Source organism: Lagopus leucura, unplaced genomic scaffold (genome assembly GCF_019238085.1).
Source record: "Lagopus leucura isolate 7727_CA_CO unplaced genomic scaffold, USGS_WTPT01 Super-Scaffold_741, whole genome shotgun sequence".
Classification (NCBI taxonomy): Eukaryota; Metazoa; Chordata; class Aves; order Galliformes; family Phasianidae; genus Lagopus; species Lagopus leucura.
Window position 1 is genome coordinate 2,758,206 of NW_024962256.1, and position 27,591 is coordinate 2,785,796.

The 27,591-nt window shown below is 48.7% G+C and overlaps 1 protein-coding gene across 2 annotated transcripts in view; it reads left to right on the top strand.

Annotated features, from left to right (window-relative positions):
• The window catches only part of MXI1 (MAX interactor 1, dimerization protein), a 53,891-nt gene continuing 26,300 nt past the window's right edge, over positions 1-27,591 (top strand). The window contains exons 1-2 of one of the 2 annotated variants that reach the window (XM_042863708.1): positions 1-182; positions 8,679-8,811. In XM_042863708.1, the coding sequence (XP_042719642.1) occupies positions 2-182; positions 8,679-8,811 (314 nt within the window). In that variant the 5' untranslated portion in view covers position 1. Of the gene's footprint in view, positions 183-7,946; positions 8,070-8,678; positions 8,812-27,591 lie in introns of those variants that run through there. The other variant, XM_042863709.1, reaches the window with a different exon arrangement.

Sequence of the window (27,591 nt, forward strand, 5' to 3'; positions counted from 1 at the left end):
CATGGGGAAACGCGGGCGGCCGCGGAGAGAACCGCGGGAAGCGGCGGGGGAGGCCGGCGGGGCCCGGTGTCCCCTGGGGGACATTTTTAACACCGGGCCGGGGATGGATACCTTCCTGCACAACGTGCAGGTGCTGCTGGAGGCCGCCAGCTACCTGGAGCGGATCGAGAAGGAAAATAAAAGTGAGTGCGCGCGGGAGGCTCCGCGGGAGGGGGGAAATAAATAACCGCGCAAACTTTGGGACGGCTGCGGGCCCCCTCGCCTCGAGCGGCGGACAGTCGTGGGACCACTGTGTAAAGTTCGGGGGGAGCGGCGGGGCCGCAGGCGGTGGACGGGAGGGGGGTCTCCGCTCGGGGCCGCGGGGAGGAGGCGGTGTCACCGCCGCGCTCCCCCCGCCGGGGCATGGGCGCAGTCACGTAGGCAAACGGCCGCGCTCGCCACGTCGCCGCGGGAAGGGCAGGGCCGGCCACGCGGGCCGAACGGCGGTGCGGGGCAGCAGCCGGCCTTACTGCCGGCCTCCCGCTCCGCGGGCGCGCAGGATGCGCGTTGCCTTTTACGAAGCGGTGCGCACAGTGAGAGTGAGGGTTGACAGGCGGCGGGACGGAGGCTGCCGCTTCGCGCTGGGAACAAAGCGGGCACAGCGTGCGGAGCGCTGCGCGCACCGCGGAGCTGCGCGGAGCGGCCCCGCTGCGCTGCGCCCCGGGCCGGCGCCCCGCCCCCGCGCAGCCACATGGTTCGCACATGGAGGCAACCCGCCGCGCTGATTGGCGGAGACCTCCAGCGGGGCGTGCCCGCGGGTGTTCGCTCCGCCAATAAGCGACGCCGGGGTCCCCCGTGACGTCACGCGTTGCTGTGCGGGGCGGCCCGGAGGGGTGAGTCCGGGCTGCCGCTGCCGTTGTGTCCCCGGGTCACACGCAGGCTGCTTTCCTTTTCTCTTCCTTCTTCTTCTTCTTTTCTTTTCTTCTTATTTTTTTCCTATTTCATATCGATTTATTTTTTCCCTATTTTTCCTCTTTTATTTTCCTCTTATTTATTTATTCCTTTTCCCCCTATTTATTTAACTATTTTTTCACTCTTCCCGAAACACGCGCAGCTCCCTCTTCTCTCCCATTCCCGGCGCACGCCGTCCCCCCATGCTCCCCCCCCTTCCTCTCTCCTTCTCGCACAGTTCTCCTCGCTGCCCCCGTGGTGCAGGAGCGGCTGCCCCTGCACAGATCCCACAGCCGCAGTGGTGGGGGGGACCGCGAGCCCTTGTTCTCCACCATCAGCTCCACGCTGTTTTTCTCCTCTCAAAAGTAGAAATAGCACTGTTGTGTTGGTTCGCTGTTTGTTTGTTGTGTTTTTGTTTTTTTTTTTTCCCTCACATGCGAATCGGTGTTTCGTAATGAGCCCGCAGAGCCCCGTATTAAGGGGAGCGGAGCGGAGCGGCCGGGAGGTGCGAGCGCTGAGATGATGGAGGAGCGGGCGGAGCTCAGCGCTGCGCCTGGGAGAGCGGCGGTGCTTTGGGGATCACTGTGGGACCGCCGGTTGTTTTTTGTCTTTTTTTTTTTTTTTTTCCTCCTCTTCTCTGAGCTTGAAGGGGATGTGTCAGAATCACGCGGGAGGGGGATTGCCAACAGAATTGTTCTGCCATTGTCTTGCAAGAGTATCTGACATTTCACGCATTTTATTTAAAAATGCGTGGTTTTATGAGGTTCCGTGTTTGGAGATGGAGAATGGTGCTCCCCTGCGTGAGCAGCACGTGGGGATATGGGGGTTTTGTTGCCAAATATTGAGAGGAAGCGGTAATATCCAACCAGCTCCCTTCCCGGCACTTGTTTTCTCTCCATCTTCCGCTTAGGAGAGCCGTGCTGATAGCAGGGAACTCCTTGCCTCCATCAGGAGATGCTGCACAATGTCTCAGTGTTTATTTGCAACCTTGGCGTTTTGATTCGAACAGTCCCGGCTGGCCCAGGGCTCGCTATGGAGCGTGCGGTGCGGTACGTGACGGCGGTGAACGGGCGGCTTTGATGTGTTGCCTCCCAAACAAAGAAAATTGCTGCTGGAATTGGAAAACAATCCCTGAACACCACGGGACCGATTCAAAGGGAAAAATAGCTGCAGGAGTGGGAGGGTGATGGCCTAAGTGCATACCTGGTCCTGCTGCAGGGAGAGCCGTGAGCTCAGCTCCGGTTATGGCACCGGGATCCGCTGCCCTTTGGCTGCTGGAGCAACACCGATGGCTCCGTGCGCTCCGTGCCGGCTGCCAGACGGGGATAATGGCTCCGTGCTTATCTTTATAGGCTCCTACCTGGCAATTAGCAGCAACAAAGGAAAGCAGCCCCAAAAGCTTAGGGCTGAGCTGGGCACGTGCTCCCTGCTGCCTGCTGGTTCTGGCTGGTGCCCGGCAAGGCTCTGCTGCATTTTGATGTGACCACTGAGTTAAACCAATGCTGTACACGTGGGGAGTGACAGTGCCTGCCCCCAGGAAACATGGCCTGAAGAAAGCAGGACTGGCAGAGAGGTGTCTGGCCCCACCTGACCTGTGCACATGATGGGGATAAGGCAGTGAAGTACTGGGTGCTGTCTGGGATTGGTGTTGCGGCTTTGGGCAAGCTGCAGGCAGCGATGACCCCATGGGATAGCACTGCTTGTCACTCAGATTATAGAATCATAGAATAATTAAGGTTAGAAAAGACCTCAGAAAATCATCTAGTCCAGCAATCAACCCATCAGCACCATGCCCATGTGGCTGGGTGGTGCAGCAGCAGAAGTGCATTACAGTGTAGTGGATTATAGTACAGAGCCTGGGTAGAATGGAATCCTATTGTTGTAATGCTTGGGTAAAATGGAGTATTTATCTACGAAGATAATGCTGAATCCTTTTTCCAGTTTCATTGCTGGAAATGGGAGCAATGCTGCCTGCCTGCTTGGGGGAGCTTCCATACCTAGACTGTGGAACCCAATCCCAACACACGTTGCTAACTGACATGTACAGGTTTCCAAATGACCTGTTTCTAGAAATCTGAGCTTGGTATCAAAGGAATAGAAACAGCACATGAAAAATTACATTGGCTGTTTTCAGAAATGAAAGCCCTGCTGAGGGCAGCCCTGGTGGTGTGTATCTATCACCTCTGCAATACACCTCACAATGAGGCCTGCATAGCAGTGTGTAGAAGCAGCTGAAGTGCTGGAATTGGGAAGGCGTTATTAGAGGGACTTGAAGCAAATTCAGCTGGGGTTGGTATGTGCCAAACATTACCTGTGTGTTCACAGGCTTCTGCTTATGTCAGTACAAGTTGCATAAGCACATGGTTAATTCTTTGGATGTGATGCCTTATCTATAATAGATGTGGTATGTATATGTGCTGAGCTCACTGCAGAGGCAGACATGCTGTCACATCCTCTTCCAAAAGCATGATGGCCAGCAAACCAACGTGACAGCGGTGTCCTTATTCACAGTTTAGCACAGGTGTGTGTGTACAGGACAGTGGACTTTGGTCCCTGCAAAAAGACAGGCAGATTTTCTTTGCCGTCTGACTTTCAAGTGCTGTCTATGTTTAGTGACCTTCTGACCAAGAATAACAAATGGGTGACTGTAGATTTGTCCTTTGCTCTTCAATAAATCTGCTTGAAAGGTAGAAAAACTGAGCCTTGAGGGTGAGTCAACACTGTGTTCAGCTTGTTGCTCCTTCTACTGTCTATGCATTTTTGAGGGTCTGTTTTCTGACAAACCAAAGGATGGTTCCCATAAGGTCAGTGAGAGCTGAACACATGGCTCAAGGTCAGTATGGAGGGTCTTGGATCTTACAGTGGTGTAATATGGTGCAGTACAGACCTCCTTCACTTATATATTTTTCTTCCAACTTACAATACGCTCCCTTCCTTCCTCCTGGTTCATAACCTGGCCACAGTGATTCATGTGTCAGCTACTTCCAGGCTGTGTTATTTTGACTCGTGCTGTTTGTACATCATCATGAAGTTCAGAAGGAAGCCACAGCAGGAGAAATGATAGGGTAGAGCAAGAGCTGCAGGGCTGTGCCAGGAGCACTGCTGAGAACTGATCACGTCCTTGGCAGCAGGGCATCCTCAGGCTGGCAGAGAAGTGTCTTCTGCTGTTGTCTGGAAAATCCTACCTTTGACAGATCCCATCCTGTGTATATTGTTTTGCTGTTTATTTATTAATTTTTTTTCTTGAGGGAGGCCCTATTACTGAATTTTGTAGGTGGATCAGTCAAGTGCCTGAGTCACTGACTCGGAATGAACTGGGGCATGGTTCAGGTCTGAAAACAGCAGCATGTCTCCCAGAGGCTGGGAGCAGGGAGTACACTCCTCCCTGGCTTTTGCCTTACCCATTGGCAGAGGGTAGTCTTTGGATCAGAGTACACAGCACGTGCTTTGTTCACACTCAAACTCTTGGATATCCAGGTGGTTTGGCTGTGAAAAAATTCTGTCCTCCCCATCAATGGGCTCCAAGTGCCAGTGGGAGTGCTGAAAGGGATTATCTGGTGCCTTGCAAAAGAACAAGGTTCCAGGGTGAGAAATGAGGCCATATCCTATAGGTGCTGTAGGACCCTTGCATAAGGTATTGCAAGCATTGGAAGAGTGTCAAGTAGGGGAATGGAGACGTGGTTGTTGCAGTGTGTGCTGGTAGGTGGGATATTCAGGTATGTCATAGCTGCTGCTCCCCTGGATACCAAAAACCAGTTTTGTGAGTCTGTTGTCACCAAAAGTTTTCTCATCTGACAGCCTCTGTGGATTTTTTTTACTGATTTGAGAGCAGCAGAAAATGGTTCCTAATGGATACCTCTGTTCCTGCCTTGGTTGCAGGGGTGTTAATTTTGAAGGGTTTGAAAGCAAGGCTAAGAATTTGCAAGCGTTTCCTTTGCCCACCTTCAAACAAACCCTGCAACTGTTGCCATGTTCGCATTCCTCCCATAGGTTACAAAGAATTGGAGGTAGGACTGTTTGAGAAGAAGCCAGAGAAGGGATGGAAAACTAGGCAGTTCAACTAAAGGTATCGCCCTTACTGAAAATAACTTCCAGGTTGCAAAGCACCATGTTATTTCTAAGCCTCGTGCCCAAAGCAGAGGGTTGGGCATCTTGATGGGTGAGCTGTATTCTTGTTCTACCTCTAGCTGAGGGCGTCTTCATGCAGTGATTATGCTGCTTACACCTCAGTTTCCCTTCCTGCAGAGCAGAAAGAAAAGAAATATAAAGTCATTGCAGTTTTGAGAAGCCTAAAACATTATCTTCTGGAAAGCTCCTAGAAGATTCCCCTGATGGAAGCAGCTACTTTAATGCCAGTGATTGTGGTACTGGTTAAAAAAAATAAAAATCAAAATCAAAACAGACCACATCTGTTTTACTTGAATAAAATAACACAGCAGCATTTCAGATGTAAATATTAATTGATTTCTGCACTGCAGATTTCTTCCTGGATATTTAAATTGTTGCTAAGGAGGAGGGAAAGGCTATCAGGGAGATTAACAAATCCATTATTAAGGCTGGAAATGGAGGGCTGCCGAAGTGCCATTTAATAAAATGTAAAAAGCCCCTTTCTAAAGGGCAAAGCAGCAGAACACACAATGAAAGTGAATCACAGCTGCCAGAAGGGATGCCAAGCAGCAAGCACTTATAATCAGAAAACTGTACTTACAGATCATTCGGAGCCACTAAATTAAATGATCTCATTCTCCCCTAAAATACTTTTTCCTTAAGCCCCTCCCCAGCATAGCTCAACCCCATTTAAAATGTGACTTTGGGGTTTTTTTGGTCGGTAGTTGAATAGCACCAGGCGTCTTCGTGCCATTCACTTTCCACCCACTTTTGTTTCTGTTGCACACAACTCTGTGTTCTGCAGGCTGACCTGCCCGCAGTGCCACTTGGGATGACAACTGACAGATTTTGCAGATAAGCTGTGGCTCTGTGGTTGGCTGCCTGATCTCCATCAGGCTCCTTCTTTGGGAAGACATCCCAGTTTACTCTCAAATTTGTCTTTGTTTCACACAGATTTTTGTAATCGTGCATTATTTACTTAAGAAACAAAGACGTGGAAGCTGAGCTGATGTGTGCATGGACGAGTTGATCTTACATCATCTCATGCAGAACTGATCCTGCTGTTGCTTCATTCTGGTGCTGATTTAATTCACCATATGCGTGTATCCCTCTCCTCTGTACTCTTCTATTTTGTGTCTTGAACGTTGGCTCCTGGAGGCTGACTCACGGATGTACTCCCAAATCACTCCTTTGTATCCCAGCCGTGGCTTTTCCTTTTTTTAAGGAAACACTTATCTCCACACGTACCACCTGAAAGCTGGCAGTGGTGATTGCAGTACAGTGATTGTGAGCTTCATCATCATGGTGGGTATTTCTTGTTTTGTTTGATGTTTAGTATTATTGCTAATCCTGGAAGGCAAATGACTGCCTTGTTTTGGAAGCAGGAAGTCGAGCTAGAGCCCAGAAATGCTGTTGCTCTAACCCCACTGGTGCAGAGCACCTGCGTCCTTTTCCAAAGATCACATGAGTATTCCCTGCTCAAATTTGAGCCTTAACGTGTGCTCCTAATAATCCACGCTGTTAATCATTTCCAGGATAGAGGACTGTCCCATCTTAAGAGAAACAGGATTCAGGGATGACAGGGTTTCTGTAAGAGCTGAATAGTGGCTGGATACCTCTATCAGCTGCAAGCCCGCAGTTTTCCACGGAAGCCTCAGAAACAGTGAATAAGTGAAATATTTAAAGAAAAGCTAAGTACACTGAATCCACTTGGTTTTCTTTCACGTCAGCTCTTGCAACTCTGCATGAGTCTCCTGATACCTTTCATTGGTCACAGGCTAAAGGTCCAGACCTGTGAAAAGTAAGCCCAACCAAACAGCTCTTCTGGTAGGTTGGTATCTGCCTGAGACTTGTATTTTAACTCTGAGTGTCCCAATCAAGTACTTTGGATACTGGTTGTCATACAGTTGCACGCTAACAGGTTTTGAAGCTCTACTCCAGCAAGCCTTAAAAGTTGTTGGCAAAATTCAGTGGCAGAAATGGTGGTGATTGGGTGTGGAAGCTGGGATGTGAAGTGCTGTACTGGGGGATCGGGAAGAGTGGGATGCACCATGCAGGTGTGGCAGTGTCCAGGTGAAGCGTGCATTATTTGCGTGGTGCTTCAGACACCCTGCCGGCTTTCCCAGGCACACAGACTGCTGTCTGTGCTCTTTTGTCTGTAGAGCACGTTGGGTCGCGCACCTCAGGGTGCTTTCAGAAGCCCTGGAAACACGGCAGCTTCTCTTTAGTTAACGCCTCTACAGACGCAGCCTCTCTTTGCTCTTTTATTGCTCCGTTCTCTGTCCTTCCACGTGCGGAAGCCTCAAGAAGAAGCGCGAAGTGACCGCAGGCCTCTCGGCCCGGCCGAGTCCTGAGCCCCGGCGGTGCTCGAGGGAGGGCGGGCGGCTGGCCGTGCCCACTCTCCCGCCGCCGTCGCCTCAGGGCCGGGCTGCGCGTCCCGCCGTCCCCCCGCGGACACAGCGGCCGTCGCACAGCGCCCCGCGGCGGCTCGGAACTACATTTCCCGTGCAGCCCCGCGGCGCGGCGCCCCCCTCCCCCCTTCCCGTGAGCGCCCGGCGGAGGTAAACAAAGTGGTGCGAGGCGTTGGGGGAGGCGGGTGGGGCGGGCGGAGGGGCCGGTCCCGGCGGGGCCGCGGGGTAGAGCCGGGCGGCGGGTGGGTAAGCCCGGGCCGGGGCGGAGGGGCCGAGCCCGGCAGGGGGCGAGGGCGGGCTGGGGGGCGAAGCGAGGCGCGGGCGGCGGTAGGCTGAGCGGTAGGGACGGCCGGAAAGGCCTCGCTTCGTTGCCTCTTCGGGAGCGGGCGTCCTCGCCATCTCCGCGCCCCTCTGAGGAGAGCCGTCCTGGGGAGAGAGGGGTCGATGTGAGGGGGCTGGGGTTCAGGGGGAAGCCGGCAACTCCTCGCCCCGCAGCCCCGCCCCGCTGGGAGCCTGGGGGCCGAGGGGGGCCCGGAGCCCCGGGGGCCATGGAGCAGGTGCAGCTGATCAACATCCAGCGGCTGCTGGAGGCGGCCGAGTATCTGGAGCGGAGGGAGAGAGGTAATGGCAGGGAGGAGCCGGGCTGACCGCCTGTGGTGGGAGCGGGGTCGGGGCCAGGAGTCCCCGCGGAGGGGTGAGAGAGGCCGAGGGGATCGGAGCTGGTGGTTGATCCTCCAGCAGAGGTTGAGGCTGGGGTGAGGGTGAGGTGGGGGGGTTAGCAAGAAGGGGAGGACGAGCTGGATGTGATTTCTGGAAGGAAAAGCAGGGGCTGGCTGGAAAGTTTCCCACTGGACAGGAAGGATGGGGTGGGAGGTCCTGGCGTTGCAGCATGAAATGTGCCTGATTTGCTTGGTTCAGAGCTTGAGCAGAAGGAGAGATAAGGCACAGTCTGGGCTGTCCCGGCTTCTTTTGACACTTTCAGGTAGTGGAGATGTGCTGGTCTTCCTGCGACGTTGGCAGAGCTTTTACACTGTCTTTCTTTTCTCCACCTCTTGCTCCATTTCCCTCTGAATATATCAGCAGTCGTGTTTCCCTGTGCTGTTGTGCTTAAGGGCATCCACAGTTAGGCTGACGGGTCAGTGGTGAGGCCTGCCAGCTGACTTTTTTTCTTTTTTCTTTTTTTTTTTTTTTGACCCCTTTTTTATGCCCTGCCTGTTGATTCTTGTGCAGAGTGCGAACATGGCTATGCCTCGACCTTCCCCTCAGCTCCAAGTCCTGGACTACAAGACCCTAAGCCCACGCGGAGGCTGAGCCGGGCAAGGAAACACAGCGGCAGTGGCAGCAATGCAAGTATTGCCAACAGGTACGACATGGGCAGGAAAGTGTGGGTGCAGAGGTGGGTGGGAGGATGGAGCTGAAGAGGGAAACTGGGAGAGGTGAGAAAATTTTCCCCCAGGAAAATGGGGAGAATGTGAGTGCAGGGGGATTCAGAGCTGGGGCACACAGGCACAGCATCCCTTCTGAATGTGTAGCACTTAAAGTAGAGGGACACAGGGGAGCTGTATCTGCGGCACTGCCAGCTGACTCTGTGCCAGTGCTCAGATGCTGCAGAGAGAAGAGAAATAGGGAGATTGTTCAGAGGGTGCAGGGAGGAAATAGGCAATAGCTATTGCCATTATGTACAACTGATGTTTTTCCAACCCAGAAGTCACTGCTCTTAAGGGATACCATGCATGCAACCTGAGCGCTCTGGGGTTGTAATGACAGGCATGACTTGAAGCAAGGAAATGATGTTTTGAAATGGATCCCCTACAACAAATGGGAGAGAGGGAGATGACTGGCTGCTACATGCAATGTGTTAAAAATTCAGTTGAGGAAATTGAAGCTGTCTTTCACTCTGGCTTTCAGGGCAGTGGGATTTCCCAGCTTTCTGATAGCTTGGTAATTGTAGAACTTCATGGTTTTGACACATTGCTTATTAAACAATGCCATATTTCTTGGTTTGTTAAATCAAGAAGAGACAACCGGATTAGGCCTATCACTCAGTGCTGTGAAAGGATCTGCTATTCCCCTCTAGTTGATGTCCTTTTTTTTTTTTTTTGATGGTGTGTTTAGTGTTGTAGGATTTTTTTTTGGAACTGTTCTCTGCAATTATTTGGACAGTGCTGAGGATTTCTGGCACAGGGAAACTTTAGAAACAAAGTATGATTTTGAACAGGCAATTGCAAGCTTGCGTTTACTTTAGTGGGGCTCATACAATCCATAAAATAGTAGCAGGTGGCTCAGGTGATTAAAGCTTTCTTAAGGCCATTGAAAAGAAACCAAAGAAGCCGTAGAGGAAGGTGTCTTTGCTTACAGTGATTCTGCTTTGGCAGCATTTGATAATAAAGGTTGTTTGAAGTGATGTTAGGACACCTTGCTGCATCGTCACACCCTGGTCTCACTGTGTGCTGCCTGTTTGTGTTGTGTTGGAGGTTCATTCACCTACCCTCTCCTGATATGAGGACAGTTGTAGTCATTTCCTATTTCCCATGAACCCAAATCCCAATCACTCTGTGTTGAGAAATGACAGCAAATGCTGAATTGAGATGTGTGTTTTTCCCTCCTAGGTTTCTTGCATGTTATTTTCCATCCCACACCTCTTTTTCTCAAAGGCCTTTGTCATGGCAACCTGCCCTTCTCCAGAGGAGGGCTGGAAGCACACACACCCCTCAGGAGCTTCCTAGCACTGAATCCTGTTGCCTTGGGACTAGCAAGGGATGCAGAGCACTCCCTGTCTCTGGGATGTGGGTGTATGGCCTGCCCTGCTGGCACAGAGCTCCCAGGCATGCCAGCACAGGGCCCCCAGGCACAGCTCTCTCAGGGCAGCTTTGCACCGAATCTGTGGTGGGGAGGGGGATAGGGTAACAGAGAGGCAGAAATGATGCTTTCCAGCCTTATTTAAAACCTTCATTATTCAAGCAGTGTTGAGCACCAAATGAAATTTTTGGTATAAAATTGGTAGGCGCCGTCTTTTGGCTTGAGGAAGGTCTGCTCCAGGCAGAGATCTGAGTGGTTCTTTCTGGGGAGCTCAGACCTTATACATACAGTTGGAAATGGAAGTTTCTGTTAGCACAAGTCGTAGCAGCTTGCACTTGCTGTAGGAGATGGCAGGCCTTCCAGATGGCTGCAGTGCTGGGAAGTGACAACTGTGAAGTTTAGGATGCCTCCAGAATCACTGCAGTGTGTTTTGTGTGATGCTGAGTAGAGCGTTAGCCTTGTTTAGCTCTGTATCACAGAATCATAAATTGTTTGAGTTGGAAAGGACCTTCAAAGATCATCTAATCCAATTCCCCTGCAATGAACAGGGACATCTACAACTCCATCAGGTTACTCAGAGCCCCCTCCAGCCTGGACTTGAATGTCTCTGGGGACAGGGCATCCACCACCTTGCTGGGCATCCTGCTCCAGTGCCTCACTACTCTTATTGTAAAAACTTACTTTCTTATATCCGATCTAAATCTCCCTTCTTTTAGTTTGAAACCATTTCCCTTTGTCCTGTCACAACAGACCCTGCTAAAGAGTCTATCCTATTCTTTCTTATGGCCCCCCAGTATAGCTTCAGAAGTCCCTTACAACCTCTGTCAGTCTGTTTCTTTCTGGAAACGCTCCATGGTTGTGTGGCAGTGGTGCACTCAGCACTCCATGCCCCTGTTCCCTCTCAAAGTTCTGTGCAGACATTCACAGGCAGAGCATTTGTTCAAACAAACAATTTGTTGGCATCTCTGCACAGGATGGAGCTCCCAGAGGTAATGGACTTTTCCCAAGATTTTGAGTGGTGACTGCCTGGTTGTTAGCAGGCCTCTCTGTTGCAAGCCTCCGTGCGACATCATCTTCAGTTGCATGAAGACAGGTTCCCCAAAATGTGGTTTGGCAGCAGAGAAAATGTGCAGAAGCAATTCCCACTGCCTGTTGAGCAATGTCTGCTGTGTGTCCAGTATGCTCAGTTGTGTGGCACCAGTGCCCAGGGTGTGTCTGGGATGGGCAGATTTTCCACCCTGCCCTCAGTGAGCATGCCAGGGCCCCTCTTGCATGGTCCCTGCACAGCCACAGCTGAGAGGGGTAATGCCAGGTTCTGTGAAATGGCCACCTGGGCTGTGCCAGTCTGTGGACAGAGAAGGCAAGGTGAAAACTGATGATTTCACTGGCAACAGCACTGACAGCTGTGCTGGGGAGATCATCCCAAGAAGGGTGTTTCTTCTCTGCCACCAGCTGAATCCCATCAATGCAGCTCTCTGTGGTCACCCTGGGTGGTTGGCTTCTACATCAGGCTCTGGAAGAGGCTGGGCAAGTCAGCCTACCTGATGCTCAGGAAGGTCTGCGAGTCACAGAACTGTGCTCCAAGCACTCCTGGAGTTGGTTAGCTTGATCTTACAGGAATTATGGGAGGGCAGCACCATCAGATGCCTCCAAGCTGCTTTCACTGGTTCTGGAGCCAGCAGGTGTTTTTCTCAATATGCAGGTAGGAGCCCTTGCAGAAGGTATCTAGGAGGGTGGGCTAATCTTTCCCTCTCAGCTCATTCTGAGTGTGGTGGAGGAAGCACAGCGCATCCCCCAGCAGCTGCTGCCTTGCCCAGGAGCGCTCCAGCTCCACGTGCAGGCAGGACTTCTCGGTGGTATCTCCCTCACATTGCCCAGCCCCAAGTGGAAGGTGTGCCCTTACACTGAGGGGGGGCCTCAGGCACAAACATGCAGTAGAGGATGTTACATTTACGCCATCCTTTGTAGATGCAGGCTGCCCTGATGGCCCACTGCAGGTATAAGATAGTTTTCTGAAATAGTCATCCCTTCTTGGGAGGTTCTGTCCAGTGAAGTTTGAAATAAACATCAAGCCCTTGATGAGGGACAAAACTTGCATTTCAGACCTAGATGTGTGATTTTTCTTAGATTTCTTTTACCTCAAAATGTTTAATTAGCATACAGAAATGATGCTTCTAAACGAGCAATATGCACAGGATTTAAGACTCCTGTAGAAAATGTCTCTTGAGCAACCGAGGCAAACTACAGCTGAGACACCTGAGTGTCATTGCTGGTCTTTATTCAACCAAATAAGCCATGAATATGAGACTCAAAGTACTCACGTGTTCTTCTAGATTAAATCCAAATATTTCCCTTTGCTCTGTGCAATGACAGCCATTTCTTCCTAGCAGACTCTGTGTTCTCATGGCATAAATACCTGCAGAGTTGTGAGGAGCAGGCAGCCTACCTTTGGATGGCACTGATAGAGCAAATCTTACTCTTAAAGAAATAAGGATGGTCTCACAGTGCCCGCAAAAATGGTTTTATTTCTACCCAAGCAGAAGTGTGTAACTAAGACAGAAAGCGTCGCTTCATTATTTCTAATTCATGTAACTGCATTTTAAAAATGAAATTATTTTAGTTCAGGTTCTCACTACCTTCCTCTTGTTCATTCCAATTGTGCAACTGATCCCTGCAGGGGGTTCCTCTCTGCCATCCCGTAGCATTACCTAATATCTATGCACAGTATTTTGCATGCACATTTTAAAGACCTTTTGGGGATTAGTGGCTAGCATGGTGTGCTGTGATTTTAAAACCTGAATGCGTTTAAAGATGTGCAGTCTTGGCTTTAGTTGCAGATATTGAGGTACTGAGAATGACCCACCTGCAAGGATATGTGATCAACTACAGCTGTTGTGATCTGGAGTCTCTAATAAACAAGGGAAATATCCCATTTAAAATACAGCTATAGGCAAACAACAATAACAACAAAAGAAGAGCCAATCAGCCAACCCGTATTAAATTAGAATTATTATTTTTTTCAATTTACTTTGTGTCTTGAAAAGAATATCTGATGGTTTTTGGAATGGGCTAAAAATCAGCAGTGATATATTTTAACATATGGTATCGCTTATTTAGTTTTCTTCTGTCTGAAGACGTTTCTGAGACAGAAGCTGGCTTCTAAAAACCAGCCAGAAAAGTTAAGTAGTCCATTCTGGGAGTGCAGCTCTGTGGATACATCGACTGTTACTGAAAACTGCTCTTTCAAACTCTTCCATATGCAGTTCTAAATAGACAGTTATCAGTAAGATTGTTATGGCTGTGATTAGGCTGGTTTCATACTTACACTTTTTGAAAAATAATTAAGCAGATGCCAAATGTTTTGGTTTGTGGCTTTTTTTTTTTTTTCCACCCAAAATACAAGTGGTTTCATAAAGTTAAGATTTAGAAGAGAATCTGAAATTATGTTACAATATCATATTGCTCTTTGTACATTTTTTTTAGACTCTCAGATGTATAGAGAAGCCTGTTGCTTTTTGGTCTGATCCTGGGGAAGTGCTAAGCCCTCTTCCAGTGATGTGAGGAGCCCTCAGCTCTCCCAGTAGGCTCGTGTGGTTAAGGGCACACAAATAAGCTATTGCTCAGCTCCATTGGGAGGGTGTGATCTCTGTCCAGTTTCTTTTTCCTTTCATTTTCCCCTTTCTTGTTATCCTCTCCTGTGTCTAAGGCTGCTTCCCAAAGGTCTTTGAGACACCTACAGCCCAGTAGCAGGTTGTGTGGAGAGCCTGAGATCTGCAGCTGGAAGGCAAAGGTGTTTTGAAATTGGTGGCCTCCAGGTCTTAAGGGCCTGGGCATGTTTGCCTGTCTGACTGTTCTAGTGATGCAGTTTCTCATTGTCTATACTGTTGCTTTCCTCTATCCCATTAAAAACTGTCTTTTTTTCATGCTTCTTAATCCCATCACTTGGTTTTGTGCTGAATCTTTGTAACCCTCCGCTCTCATAACCTTTGAAGCTAATTTTTGAGGATAGGGTTGGGGGTTGTAGCTATTTAAACCCTCAGGTACTCCTGGTTTTAAGCTTCATGTGCACATAGAATCCCTGTGGAAGGATGGTGTGCAGAAGGTACTTCGTGTGCCTCAGGTGATGACTTGATGTGCCACAGGTTCACAAACATGGGTGCAGAAGCTAAAAGAATGTGGCATGTGTAGCTGCAAGTCAGCCTTGGGTGTCTGATGCACAGGAAAGCCTGATTTACCAGAACAGCAGTGCTGTGCTACCGTAGAGCACTGTGCAGGGGAGGAGCAGGGGGCTGGTGGACACTTGCATAGGCATAGCTTTAAATATCACACAGAATCACACAGAATCACAGAATCACCCGGGTTGGAAGGGACCCCAAGGATCATGTAGTTCCAACCCCCCTGCCTAGCAGGGCCACCAAACATACACATTCAGATCAGGTTGCCCAGGACCCCGTCCAACCTGGCCTTAAACACGTCCAAGGACGGGGCATCCACAACCTCCCTGGGCAGCCCGTTCCAGGGCCTAACCACTCTCCTAGTAAAGAACTTCCCCCTAACATCCAACCTAAATCTTCCCTCCTTCAACTTGGATCCATTTCCCCTAGTCCTGCTGTTATCAGCCCTTTTGAAGAGTTTACTCCCCTCCTGGGTGTAGGTTCCCTTCAGGTATTGATAGGCTGCAATGAGGTCACCCCGCAGCCTTCTCTTCTCCAGGCTGAACAAGCCCAACTCCCTCAGCCTGTCCTCATAGGGGAGGTGCTCCAGCCCCCTGATCATCTTAGTTGCCCTCCTCTGGACCCTTTCCAAAATCTCAATGTCTTTCTTGTACTGAGGGCTCCACACCTGGACACAGTATTCCAGATGGGGCCTCACAAGAGCCGAGTAGAGAGGGACAATCACCTCCCTGTCCCTGCTGGCCACCCCTCTCCTGATGGAGCCCAGGATCCCATTTGCCTTTCGAGCTGCCAGAGCGCACTGCTGGCTCATATTCAGTCTCTCGTCCATCAGGACCCCCAGGTCCTTCTCTGCCAAGCTGCTCTCAAGGACCGCTCCTCCCAGCCTGTACAGGTGCCTGGGGTTCTTCCGGCCCAAATGCAAAACCTTGCACTTTGCTGTGTTGAACCTCATCAGGTTCACCCGAGCCCAGCCCTCCAGCCTGTCGAGGTCCCTCTGAATGGCATCCCTTCCTTCCACCGTATCAACCGCACCACTCAGCTTGGTGTCGTCAGCAAACTTGCTGAGGGTGCACTCAATTCCCTCATTGATGTCATTAATAAAGATGTTAAAGAGCACCGGTCCCAAGACAGACCCTTGGGGGACACCGCTTGTTACCGGCCTCCACCTGGACATAGAGCCATTGACCACCACCCTCTGTCTGCGGCCTTTCAACCAATTGCTTATCCATCGGGTCGTCCACCCATCAAATCCACTTCCCTCCAATTTGGAGATGAGGATGTGGTGGGGGACCATGTCAAAGGCCTTGCTCAGGTCCAGGTAAATGACATCGGTCGCCTTCCCTTCGTCCACCAACGCTGTCACTCCATCATAGAAGGCCACAAGATTAGTTAGGCATGACCTTCCTTTGGTGAAGCCGTGCTGGCTGTCTCGGATCACATGCTCATTCTTTATGTGACCGAGCATGTTGTCCAGGAGGATCTGTTCCATGATCTTCCCAGGCACGGAGGTGAGACTCACCGGCCTGTAGTTCCCTGGGTCCTCCCTGCTCCCCTTCTTGTATATGGGAGTGACATGACCCTTCCTCCAGTCGTTCGGGACCTCACCTGACAGCCACGACTTCTCAAATATGATGGAGAGCGGCTCGGCAACCACCTCAGCCAGCTCCTTCAGGACCCTGGGATGCACGCCATCCGGCCCCATAGACTTGTATTCATTCAGTCTAAGGAGGCACTCTCGGACTTGCTCTGCCCTTACAGTGGGGAGGGATTTACCTCCTTGGTCCCCACATAGAGGTTTGGTGATGCAGGGTTCAGGGACGTGAAAAAGACTAGAATCCTGGCCACCAGTGAAGACCGAGGTGAAGAACTCATTCAGCACCTCAGCTTTCTCTTCATCTGTTGAAGCCAGTTCTCCTTTTAGATTTACCAAAGTAGGTACGCCCGTTTTGGCCTGTCTCTTCTGGGCAATGTACCTGTAGAAGGTTTTCTTATTGTTTTTCACGTCCCTTGCCAAGTTCAGTTCTGCCTGCGCCTTGGCTTCCCTGATCCCACGTCTGCAAGTCCGGACGGCATTCCTGTACTCTTCCCAGGTGACACAGCCTTGTTTCCAGAGCTTGTACACCCGTTTCTTCGCCCTCAGTTCTCTCAACAGGTCCTTGCTGAGCCAAGCCGGTTTCCTACCTCGCCTGCCCACTTTCTTATTCAGAGGAATGGAGACCTCTTGTGCTTCCAGGAGGGCATCTTTGAAGAGCCGCCAGCTCTCCTCAACATCCTTGTCTTTGAGGGCAGCGCGCCAGGGGATCTTGGCCAGCAATCCATTGAGTAGCTTGAAGTCTGCTCTTCTGAAGTTCAGTGTCCTGGTCCTGCTCTTTGCCAGGCCCACATCGCTTGAGATCACAAACTCAACCAGGGCGTGGTCGCTGGAGCCCAGGCAGCCTCCAACCTTGACGCCTTTGATGATCTCCTCGGCGTTGGTGAGCAGCAGGTCCAGCAACGCTTCACCTCTGGTTGGTCTGTCCAATACCTGAACCAGAAAGCTATCATCAATGGATTCCAAGAGCCTTCTGGAGCTCTTGCAGCTCGCCGTGTAAAATACATTTTATCTTCTTTGTCAGAGGAGATTCACTGCCCCCCCCCCCCCCCACCCGCGGTAGATATTTGTTTGTTTCTGAATATTTATTTGTTTGGGGACATTTTTTAATCTGCTTATTCTCACGCTGGATCACACTTACTCCACAGCTAGTGGGAGTTAAATTTTGACTTGCTGTGTGTAGATGGGTTAGAATCTGGCCTTTGTGTAAGATGCTGGGGATAGAGACTGCCTCACGCCCCATGCATGGCTCAGGACTTGGCTGTCTTTGTGTGGTACAAGTCTACATATGTGATACAGAGGGTGGATGAGATTCGTTGTGCCACGTTTTGGTTTGTGCCACATTTTGGTAACGTACCAACAGTGAGATTACTCTCTGGAATCTTTGTGGTTCTGTTGAAATTTTGTCTAGTAAGAATGGAGGAGGTGGGGGGAGCGGGGTCTTGCCTTCTAGTAGAGAGCATATATTCATCTGTTAGATTTTTAAGGAAGGAAAACTGGACAGGACTGAGCTGTTAAGGTATGCTTCCCTGATAGAGATAGTAAGAGGAATTAACCAACAGTTAGGCATAAGCATGACTTCTCTTTGGGAAAGCATAATGATAGTTTAAGCGTTAGGCTGGGAAAGCGGATTGCAGGTCCGTTCTGTTTCATTAGTTCATTTGGCAAGATAAGCTGTGCTCAGGTCCCCCACTGTTACCTGCATGTAGCACAGACAGAGGAATGATCTTTTGGAGTGTGATTTGACTGCAGCATCTGTGCATGCTGCAGTCTGAAATTTGTTTGTCAAAGAGGAGCCTGTGTAACAGTGCAGCTACACTGAATGCACGAGAGGCAAATCACTCCTTAAAATCCTCTTACTTCTCCACGTTTTTACCAGGCTGTGGTTGGTTGGAGCTGGTTGGTGAGGAGGGCTGTACTCAATCATAGCTCCTTTAGACCTCAGCCACATCCCATCTGCCCAATTGATGTAATTTGCACTGATGGAGTTTGCAAGCACAGGCAGGCAAGCCACAGTGATACTGGAGCTTCCAAACCTGCTGGCATTACGTTGTGCTTTTCCTTGTCTTTGCCAGTCTGCATCAGAAGCTGAGATTCTGCCAGTGATGTAGACAAAAATTACCCAGTGTAGGTGAGGCTCTGCATGCAGTGTCTTCTCAGTGATGTTTGGCTCTACAGTACTACAGCTGACAGTTTTCCAGAAAGTACAGCAAATGACTTGAGAAATATTAGTCCCACTCCTTAGTGTGGGACAGGGCCTCTGAATCAGCAGTATCAGTAGTAGGGCTGATAGAACAGTTCCCATCATGGAACCCACTGTGTTCCCCGTGATTCTGGGCTGAATTTAGACTTTTGATACATTCAGTAGGTGTAAAATGTAATTTGTTCTTTAAACTGTCAAAGTTGTGCAAAGAGGCTTTTGTGTAAACCAGAAGCAGGTCCAGTTGTTGATGTTATCTGCAACCTAGCTGTAATTTACTGCTGCAGCATCTGTCTGCTGAGTTGTCTGTGGCTGAAGGTTTATAATCCCTTTGTCCTCCCAGATTTAGGGAAGGTCTCTGCAAAAGTGTGCTGTTTTGAAGCAGTAGGCCTGTTACTCAGGGCTCATGGTGTTCATGTTGCAGCATTCTACCCAGGCAGAGCTGTGCTGCAGACAGCGTGGGATGATTTGCATTACTGATAGCAATTCTGACACAGTGACGAGGAACTGCAGCTTTTGGTGCTTATGGCCTTTTGAAACATTAAGGTTGTTAGTTCCAGCTTCTAACGAGATTTGGTGCCTGAGGATGGTGGGGAGGATATTTGGTCCCTACTTGGCCGTTTGTTTCTGGAGTCTGTATTTAGTGTACAGTCAGTTCCCTACTTCAGGTAGCATTCCTCATGTGTCAGGTGTTTAACGTGACCCGATCCTTTGCTTGACAATGGCTTGGTTGTCACCTGTAGCGTTGTTCCCATCTGCTCCCTCACTGTGGGTAAGAGTGGCTTTTTCCTTTCTTGCTCCTGGTGGAGCATTGAAATCGTTTTCTTTTTCTGACCCAGACAGTCCAGTACATCTTCTCATCTCATGCTGCTAAGTTAATTGTCTTGTTTGTTGGAGTTCCTGCTGTTGATTATCTCCTGATCCTTTCTGACCAACTTCTGCCCAAATTCAAAAACTGACTTCTGTTTGTTCTTGAGAGAGTTGGCTTCTGCTCCCTGCCTGCTTTGAACCAACAAAGATAGTAATTGTTTTTGTTGACAATCTTGGGCTCTCTTGACCAGAGACTGGGGCTGTGCACTTGGCGGGTTGTTGCCGGGATCTCTTGTCTGTGAGACACTGCCTTTGCTCAGCTTGGAGGGAACAGTCCTGCTTTTTCCATCCTGCTGGATATGTTCCCATCTCTCATGTCTGTGCTGCCTACTGTACTTCCATTCTCTGATAGGAATGCGATCTCACTTCAGTTCTGTTGCTTCATGAATCCAGTTTGAAGTAGACTTGACCGCTTTCAGTATTATCTTAATTGCTTGTCTGTAATTCACTGTTTCCTTTGTGGCAAGTAGGCATATGGATTAAGAGCTGCACTTTTGCCTCGGTTTTTATTAAAGTTCATCTGCATGAAATACTCAGTTGTCTTCTGAAAACTTTTTGTTTTTCTCCATTCCACTTTTTGCACCATCAAGAAGGGATTAACCAAGTGCTAGCAGTTGTGGGAAGGAACAGACACTGGGACTGACTGCTACCCCAGTTGCCGTTGCTCTGCTGCTCTGGCAAGGACATGATGTAAAGGACTGTGGTGTAAGGTGACATGGCACCAGCTCTGGGTTGCCTTTAACTGTTACGCTGCAAATAGCAGCAGTTTGAGCTGCTTCACAAACAGTCTGGCCATCTGAGGAGGTACCACCTTGCTGCTTTCTTGTGACTTTCTGCTGTTTGTGAGCCAGAACTGGAAGAACAGAAAGAAAAACAAGCTTTCTCACTTTTTGAGCCTTTCTTGATGGATCTCCAGGACAGTAGATGAGCATGATCAATTGAGAGAACATTGGGGTTCTCTTGCTGGTTTTCCTACAGTCCATGTTAGTCTTTGTGCTTCAGTTTCCTGAAGACAACCTATGGCTAACAGAAGAGTTATTGTATTTCCTGTTTTCAGGTATTCTTCTCCCTGCCTTCATCTCCAGGAACTGTGTTGCAGCAGTGTCATTGTAACATGGGAGATAACTAACAAGTCTGAATAGTGAAGGAAGTCTGACCTGTCCTAGAGCTGTACAAAAGTCATCAGTTTCTTTTCAAACAAAGTCAGTTTCTGTCAGGTGACATTTTAGTCCAAAAGCCTCATTTTCCTCAGTGCACCTGAAGGCAGTTTCCTTGGGTCATAAGAGGTTGCAGAGAGGAACATGTTCTCCAAACAGACTTTAGCATTGCAGATGACATTTCTGAAGCGGTTTCTGGATGTGACCATCTTCCTCAAAAGGGCAGCACTGTGTGTGGGAAGAAGCACGGTACGAGGCAAAGGGCTGGCATGCTGGGCCCTTGGATCCATTCCCGAGTCTGCCACTGAAACACTGCAAGATGTGAGCACATCAGGTAACCTACATGGCTCCTACCATCTGTACCCTCCACGGTTCCCACCATCTGTACATTGGGGTAGTGCGTGTGCTGTTTTAATCCTGTTCTCAGGAGGAAGCATCGGTGTTTTGGAGCGTGTGACTATTTGAAAGAATACAGAACTTAGGAACCTGAGTCTTCTAGATAGATTTGAAAATAGCCCTTGTGTCATTGTCCTCTTTCTGCAAATCATTTTGATTTCTTATCTACCCTCCAGTATACTTGAATATTGAACAGAGAAAATGTCATTAGCAGAGATATTAAGGTGCTAGTGGGAGTTGGGTGAAGTCTTTGCTTTGTCAAACTCTGTGCATCATTCTACTTAAACAATGCATTTTGCTGTAATGTGTTTATGGTGATCATGAAGGGAAGCATGTAGGGGTGCTGTGCCTGGTAGCACCTGGAGACTAGCAGTGGTGTGAGGAAATGTCTGGTTCAGTGCTCTCACTTGGTGCCTTCCTCTCCTCTGTTCACTATGGAGCCTGGAGGTGCCGTGGTGAGGCCACTTGATATTTTTCTTTGTTGTGTCCTTTTGTCAGTATTTTTAAAATTAAGAATCTGCTTTTGTGTTCGTGCTCCTTTGTGTCATGGATCACGATGAATAATTTTGCCTTGGTGAGAATAAGGAAATCACTTTTTCCTGAACTGCGAGAATCTACTGTAATTTGACTAAATTTTAGGTCTTTACAGAAGTTGTCAGCTGTCACACGTGCAAGGGAGGTGGGATAGGGTTTCCCTACTGAAATGGCTCAGATGGGTCATGTGTCAGCCTTTGTGTCTGCTATGCATGCACCAGCCCCTTCTGATGTGGTTAACTGTGGGCTGAGAAGGGAAGGAAGTGATTTCTGTAGAACTTTATTCACTTGTCACTGAAATTAGAAGGCAGGCAAACAAAGCAGTGAATAGCACATAGAACTTATTTCCCTCCCAACCCCTGTCAGCAGTCCTGTGTACGTTCAGCAAGTCACTTGAAGCCTGTCTTGTCAAGGGAGTCCACCAAACAGTGTATTCTTCATCCTGTGGTTTTTTTCCAAGGTATGAACCTGGGAGCTGAGCTGCAGAAGCGCTGATGATGTGCAGCCACAGGGAGCATCAGGGGGAGTTGTGCTTTGAAATTACAAAGTAGCTCAGAAAACTCTTGGGGATCCTCTTAAAGGCACTGGAGGGAATGAGAACCTGCAACTCTCATTTCCCCATTTCTTGGCTTTCCATTTGGAAAGTGAAGATGCATAGCAGTAAGCGCACTTGTGAGCTGCTCTTGGTGAGACTGTTGTAAAGTCTGTAAGAAAACCACCGGTTCTGTATTCAGAGCAGGGCTTGGCTTGAGGCCACACATCGAACAATGAGGAGAAAACAAAAAACTGAATAGCTGCTTGTTCAGCAAACTCAGTTCCTCTTGGCCACGCAGGGTGCTGCATGAAGGAGTGTATGCAATGGGGCAGTTTTCCCACAGCTAGGACCAGGCTCTGCACCTCAGGTCTCAGGTGGCAGAGGAGAAAGGCCATGACAGCACGTGGCTCCCAGACTGCAGAGTTGGAAAGGAAGCAAGCAGGAGCATCTCTGTTGATCCCCAGGCTGCAGCAATGAATGCAAAACAGTATTCTTGTTTGGTAGCCTGGCTTGGCAAAGCCATATGCTGCAGTGAGCCACCTTGCCTTGCTAAATTGGGATGTTGCTGGAGTCTGGTGAGCCCAGCTTTGGGGCTGGGAGAAGCTCGTGGTGCTCAGCAAGAGAGAGCTGTCACTCCTTCCTTGTGCTGAGGCAGCAGAACAAGTGACAGTAGGACAGCATGCTCCTCAGGGGATTCTCTGTCACTTTATCCAGTGGTGTCTGAGAGTAGGGCTGGTTCACTTGGCAGCTGGTGAGTAAGACATGAGGGCTTGTTTAGGTTTGATTTATGTGGGGATTTTTCTACTTGCAGCATACAATGGTTATGTCAGGCTTTGACTTGGACCCAAGAGTCAGGTGGCACTAGGACATCCTTGTTAGGGGTCACCTAACAGGGACAGCCAGGGAACAGCAACCCCCTGCTGCACCCTGGCATTTAGGGAACGAGGTTGAGTACCCTGCCACTGGTTTCTTGGGTGGCCTTGGGAACATTATTCCTTGTTGTGTGTCCCTCCTGCACAGAAAATGTCAGGGAAGAGTTAATTCCCAAAGTGTTGCGAACAGAAACAGTGATTATGGGAGTAGGTTCCAAACTGAGAAAGGCTGTGTGGATTTCACTTCTTCGAGGAGTGTGTGCTGAGTGTGTTATAAAGTAGTGCTTGACAGTGTTGCAGGAGGCTTCCAGGACTGTGTAGAAGCAGAGGGGTGGGCGACTTTCTGCAGTCGTTGTGAACCACGTGAAGGAGCTCTTTTCTCCTTGTTGGGATGCAAACATGGTGGGGCCATTTCTCCTTTTCCAAAGATGAAAAAACAGGAACAGATGCCAGGATGGCTGTGTCCCCTTCTCTGCTGGAGACTGAGAATGTGAACTTTCGAAACTGTCTGACTTGATCCTGGGAAAACAGCTTTGATCAGAGCCTTGGGAGGAATCTGATACCATGTCAGTCTAAGAGCAACAGAAAGACTAGCCAGAATTTGGGGCCAGGTTAATCTGGTGCATCTCCACTGACGTCAGTGAGCAGGTGAAACAGCCTGTTCTGTCTCCTTGTTTCAGTTCCTCGTGGAGAAGCTTTTTCTTTGGACATCGAGGCCATACAGCGTAGGAGGATCATGGAATAGCAGTGACTGAGATACCTTTTGTCTTTGTGTTGCTTGCAAAGAAATGTTTTGTTAAATTTGCTGCCAAGTGAGGCTGAGGTGAGTCTTGTTGGGCTTGAGGCTGGTACTTGTGGTGGGTTACTCCCCCAGGCAAGGTGGACTCACAGCTCCCTCAGGTACAGCCTTTGCTCATCTTTGCCTTGGCAGGAAGATTTGACTCGTGCAGCAGCTGTGAACTTATCTGTCACTTGCTCTACCATTGGGCTGAAAGCCTCAACCCACGCTGCTCTCAGAGCTTTCCTGCAGGCTTCCCAGCCTGCAACTTGTGCATTTAGTTTCATACATAGCTCACAGTGTTGATCCAGTGTTGTTTGCAACTGGCAGAACACAGGGATTCTTCAGCCAGGTTTGCTTTTGTGGACACAGGTGGATGTGAAAAAGAACAAAGCAATTAATCAGCCTTCCTTTTTGTTTGTTTTGTCCTGTCATCTGGCTGCTTCTAACAGCAGTCCTTTCTGTGAAAAGACTTGCATAAAAGAAAGGGCAGTACCTTAGTTCATTGGTTCCACAAGGGTAGTTTGATTTTTGGCTTGGAGAATGGTAGAAGACATTTATTGGAGGGGAAGTTGGTGGCCAAGTGAATGGGGGTTAACAGAAGCAGAATGTGGGAAAGGCCTGGAGAATGAAGGAGGAGATTTGGGTTGTTTTGCTGTTTTGTTTTGTTTTTTTTATGATGATGCAGAAATGACTGCATGGGCAGAATGAAGTAAGAGAAAATGGTTGCCCTGCTCTGAATGTTTTTTTCTGTTTTGCTAAACATGATTCAGGTAACTGTGCATTAGTTTTTGCAGACAGATGGAGTATTTGTTTACTGATTAACCTCTTGCTAAAGCAGAGTGTGGTGGAGCGAGTTAGATATCACTTGGAAGATGAGCTCTAGTTCTGTGTTGAATTAAGGACGTGCATTGGAGAGGGCTCTGGGTGGTGGAAATGCAGCCCCTGAGCTGCCCTGGGGCCAGGCACACCCAGAGCAAGGCTGGTTGTGAGCACACAGCAGGGTTTGGGTCTCAGTGCCATCACTGCAGGACTCCTCGTTGTTGTGTTTTCCCTATAGGAAAGTTACCTCGGTGAGACATCAAAACAAAATGCAGATATGCTGCCAGTGCATTTGTTGGGCTGTTTATCAATATCAAATGTGTAAAACACAAAGGTCAGCTGTGTTTAATGTCATGTGGCAGCTTTATGATTTTAATTACAGTAGAGAAGTGACAAACTAATTCATTGCTCTTTAGAGCCTGTTCCTCCCTGACGCTGTTCTGCTGCCTTACCTGTGCTTGGGGAAATTTCAGCTGCCTGTGCTCTGGCAGGGAGGTGATTCTATTTAAATGAAGACAGTGAAGTAAAGCGTTCAATGATCTGCAGTGCCTCACTGAGGGAGTTGAGGTTGTTCAGTGTTTCAGCAGCACCTTGCTACAACGTTGGGTAGCAATGTTGCAGGGATAATCACAGTAACTGATGCAAAGAGGTTGGTTCGTGGGGACCTTGAACTGCCATGACTTGCAAGTGCTTCCTTTTTGCTTGCTATTTTGTATGGACTTCGAGGTATCTGGGGTAGAGATGGATAAACTTCAGTTTCCTCTCCTACAGCTTTAGTCTTTTAAAGTGTAGTAGGAACTATTCTCCTATTTCTGTTGTTTTCTTGGCTCCTTCATGTTAAGCTTCTGAAAGTCTTTCATGATCTCTTCCTGAGCTGTTTTCAAAATGCATTCAGCTGGCTGTTCCTCCTTACGTAACACTTGAGTTTTTAGGGAAAGTTACCAATATGGATGGTTTGAATTTATTATTAAAGAACTGACTGCTGTAGAAACTTGCGTTTAAAGTGTGTGTGTGTGTGTGTGTGTGTGTGTGTGAGTGAGCTTTTGTTTTCCTGTTTGTGTCTGCATGGCTGTGGCTTCAGCTTTGCAGGCAGGGCAAGACCTGCTTGCCCTGTTCTACTCCATGCTCAGCAGCGGTGTCCTCATTTTACTGCATGACACAAACAGTGCCCAACCATCAGCAGCAGCAGAGCAACATTGCGCTGCGTGCGCCATTTCCTTGCTGTTGTAAGAGTGACCCTGAATGTTTCCTGTGTGTTGCAATGGCTCACAGCTGTGCTGGTCAACCTGCTCAGAGAGCTGGTGGTGGCCTCAGGGATGGAGTTTCATTTCAGTGTAGTGATGCTCTCTGGGCTTGTGGTTGATGAGACCATCTCAGCTAGAGGCCAGCTACGTTTGTTTCTGTACCTATTTGAGTTGTTTTCTAATGCAGTGGCAATAGAGGTTCCCATGCTTTTTTCCACTTTTGCAGTCAATGCTGTCCTTGTTTAACTCCAAATAAATCTTAGTAACATGTGCAGCCCCAAAGAAGGGGAGAAGATTAATCTCGATCAGGAGCCACAGAAAATGAATTATGAACAGAGAAGAGAGAGGGTTTTTCTGTATCCGTCATCTGAGCAAAGGGAAACTGGCACAGAGAACAAGAGGCAGTGAATTGTGGTGGTGGTGCTGGGGAGCAGTGCTAATTTTTTTTTTCCTAACCTTGGTTGAAAGGAAAGATTAAATTTTTCCAAGTGTCCTCAGTAAAATTAAGCAAAGCATAGGCAGGTGAGAGGCAGCGTTCACATAGGATTTATTCAGTGTAGCTGAGATTTTTTTCTTTGCTTTCAGCTGCAGTAGTAGCTGCATTTGAGGGAAGTGATTTTTTAATAATTTTTTTCCCTGTCACCGATATGGTTAAAAGTCACAGCATAAATTTCCTGACTTGGTGAAAAGCCTCTGACCCCTCTCAGTGGTGTTGTTCATCAGAAGGCAGATAGGTAATAAAGAGTCTCATATGTGAGAGGAGTATGGAGAACCTGCTGTTTTAATTTTGTTCACAGCAGTGGGCCAAACTTTGTTCTTTCAGTGCTGGCCTTGATAATTGGCTCGAAATAATATAGGAATTCAAGCCATTGCATATCTCTGGCTTTATAACTGCTAATGCCATAGCCAAGAAGGCTGCAAAGTCTCCTGCAGGAGCGTGCAGTAAATAAGATCCATAAACATGTTCCAAAGAACATGTTGGCCCTGGTGGCCTCAGCTCAGCCACCAGTGTGTAGATTTGCACCTGAGATGTGTGGAGAAGGGGTGGTTTAGCCCCTCTGGGGAGTGTGGATTTGGATAAATTTCTGGACTGAATTTGTGTTGTGTTGAATTGAGGTGCCACTCCTAAGGGACCTCCTGTTTTCAGAGGGGTCAGGTGAAAGCGGTTGCTTTGGGAGTTTCCTTTACTTTAGGAGTTTGTCTTGCCTTAGGAACATCCTATATGCTGCTGTACATTGCTCAGATGTACTCTTGAGTTTTTGTTGTGTTTTTTTCTGTCCTACAATTGAGCTCTGGTGGTTGGGTTTTTTTTCTTCTTTTTTTTCCATCCACCCCCAGCTCTCAGGCTCAGCAAGCTGAGACTCAACTGCGTTGGTTTTTGCAGGCATCCACACACACGTCATCCTCACTAAGGTTCTGGTACCTGTTAGGTGCTCCTCCTTCCTGGTTTTAGAGAAGCATTTAATTATGACAGGGTTTCCCTTGGAGCACATCCTCCATTCAGTTCCCTAATTGTAGAATTCTCTGCGGGATTCTCCAGATGGGGGATAGAGGATAATCTTCTCAGAGCTCCGGAAGAAATGTGATGCCAAATTACAGAAAATAGATCCTTTTTATTAAGCTCTTGGGCTCCTTTTACTCTTATTTTAAGGTGACCTTCTGTTAAAGGGAAATGCTGGGTAAATGGCTATTTTAAATAATCCTCAACAACTTCACCTAGGTTTCTAATAACACCATTAGATTAGAAATCCTGAAAGGCTTTAAGTTTAGGTATTTTTGATTAGGTTTGTTTTTGCTACTCTTGCAGTCATCACAGACAGGAGAACGGACTTGCTTGTTTCCCTTTTGTTTCTACTTGGTCTCAGTTTCAAGCTGTGAGCTGTAAATGGGGAATTTGTAAGCAGGTGTACAGACCAAGCCTCCTCCTTTGTCAAATGGTCTCAGTGCCACTTGTAGGGTCACTCACTTTGCTGCAAGCCACTGCTGGGACAGTGCTGTTTGTGTTCCAGAGGGGCTTCCAAGCATCCTAAAAGCACCACTCAGCACTGCTGATGTTTGCAAACATGGTGCTGCTGGTCATCCTATTTCATGCCCAAATGCTGACCATATCTGGAGTTCTACTAAGCTTGATAAATCCAGCATGTGACTGCTGAAGGTCTCCGGGGGTTGT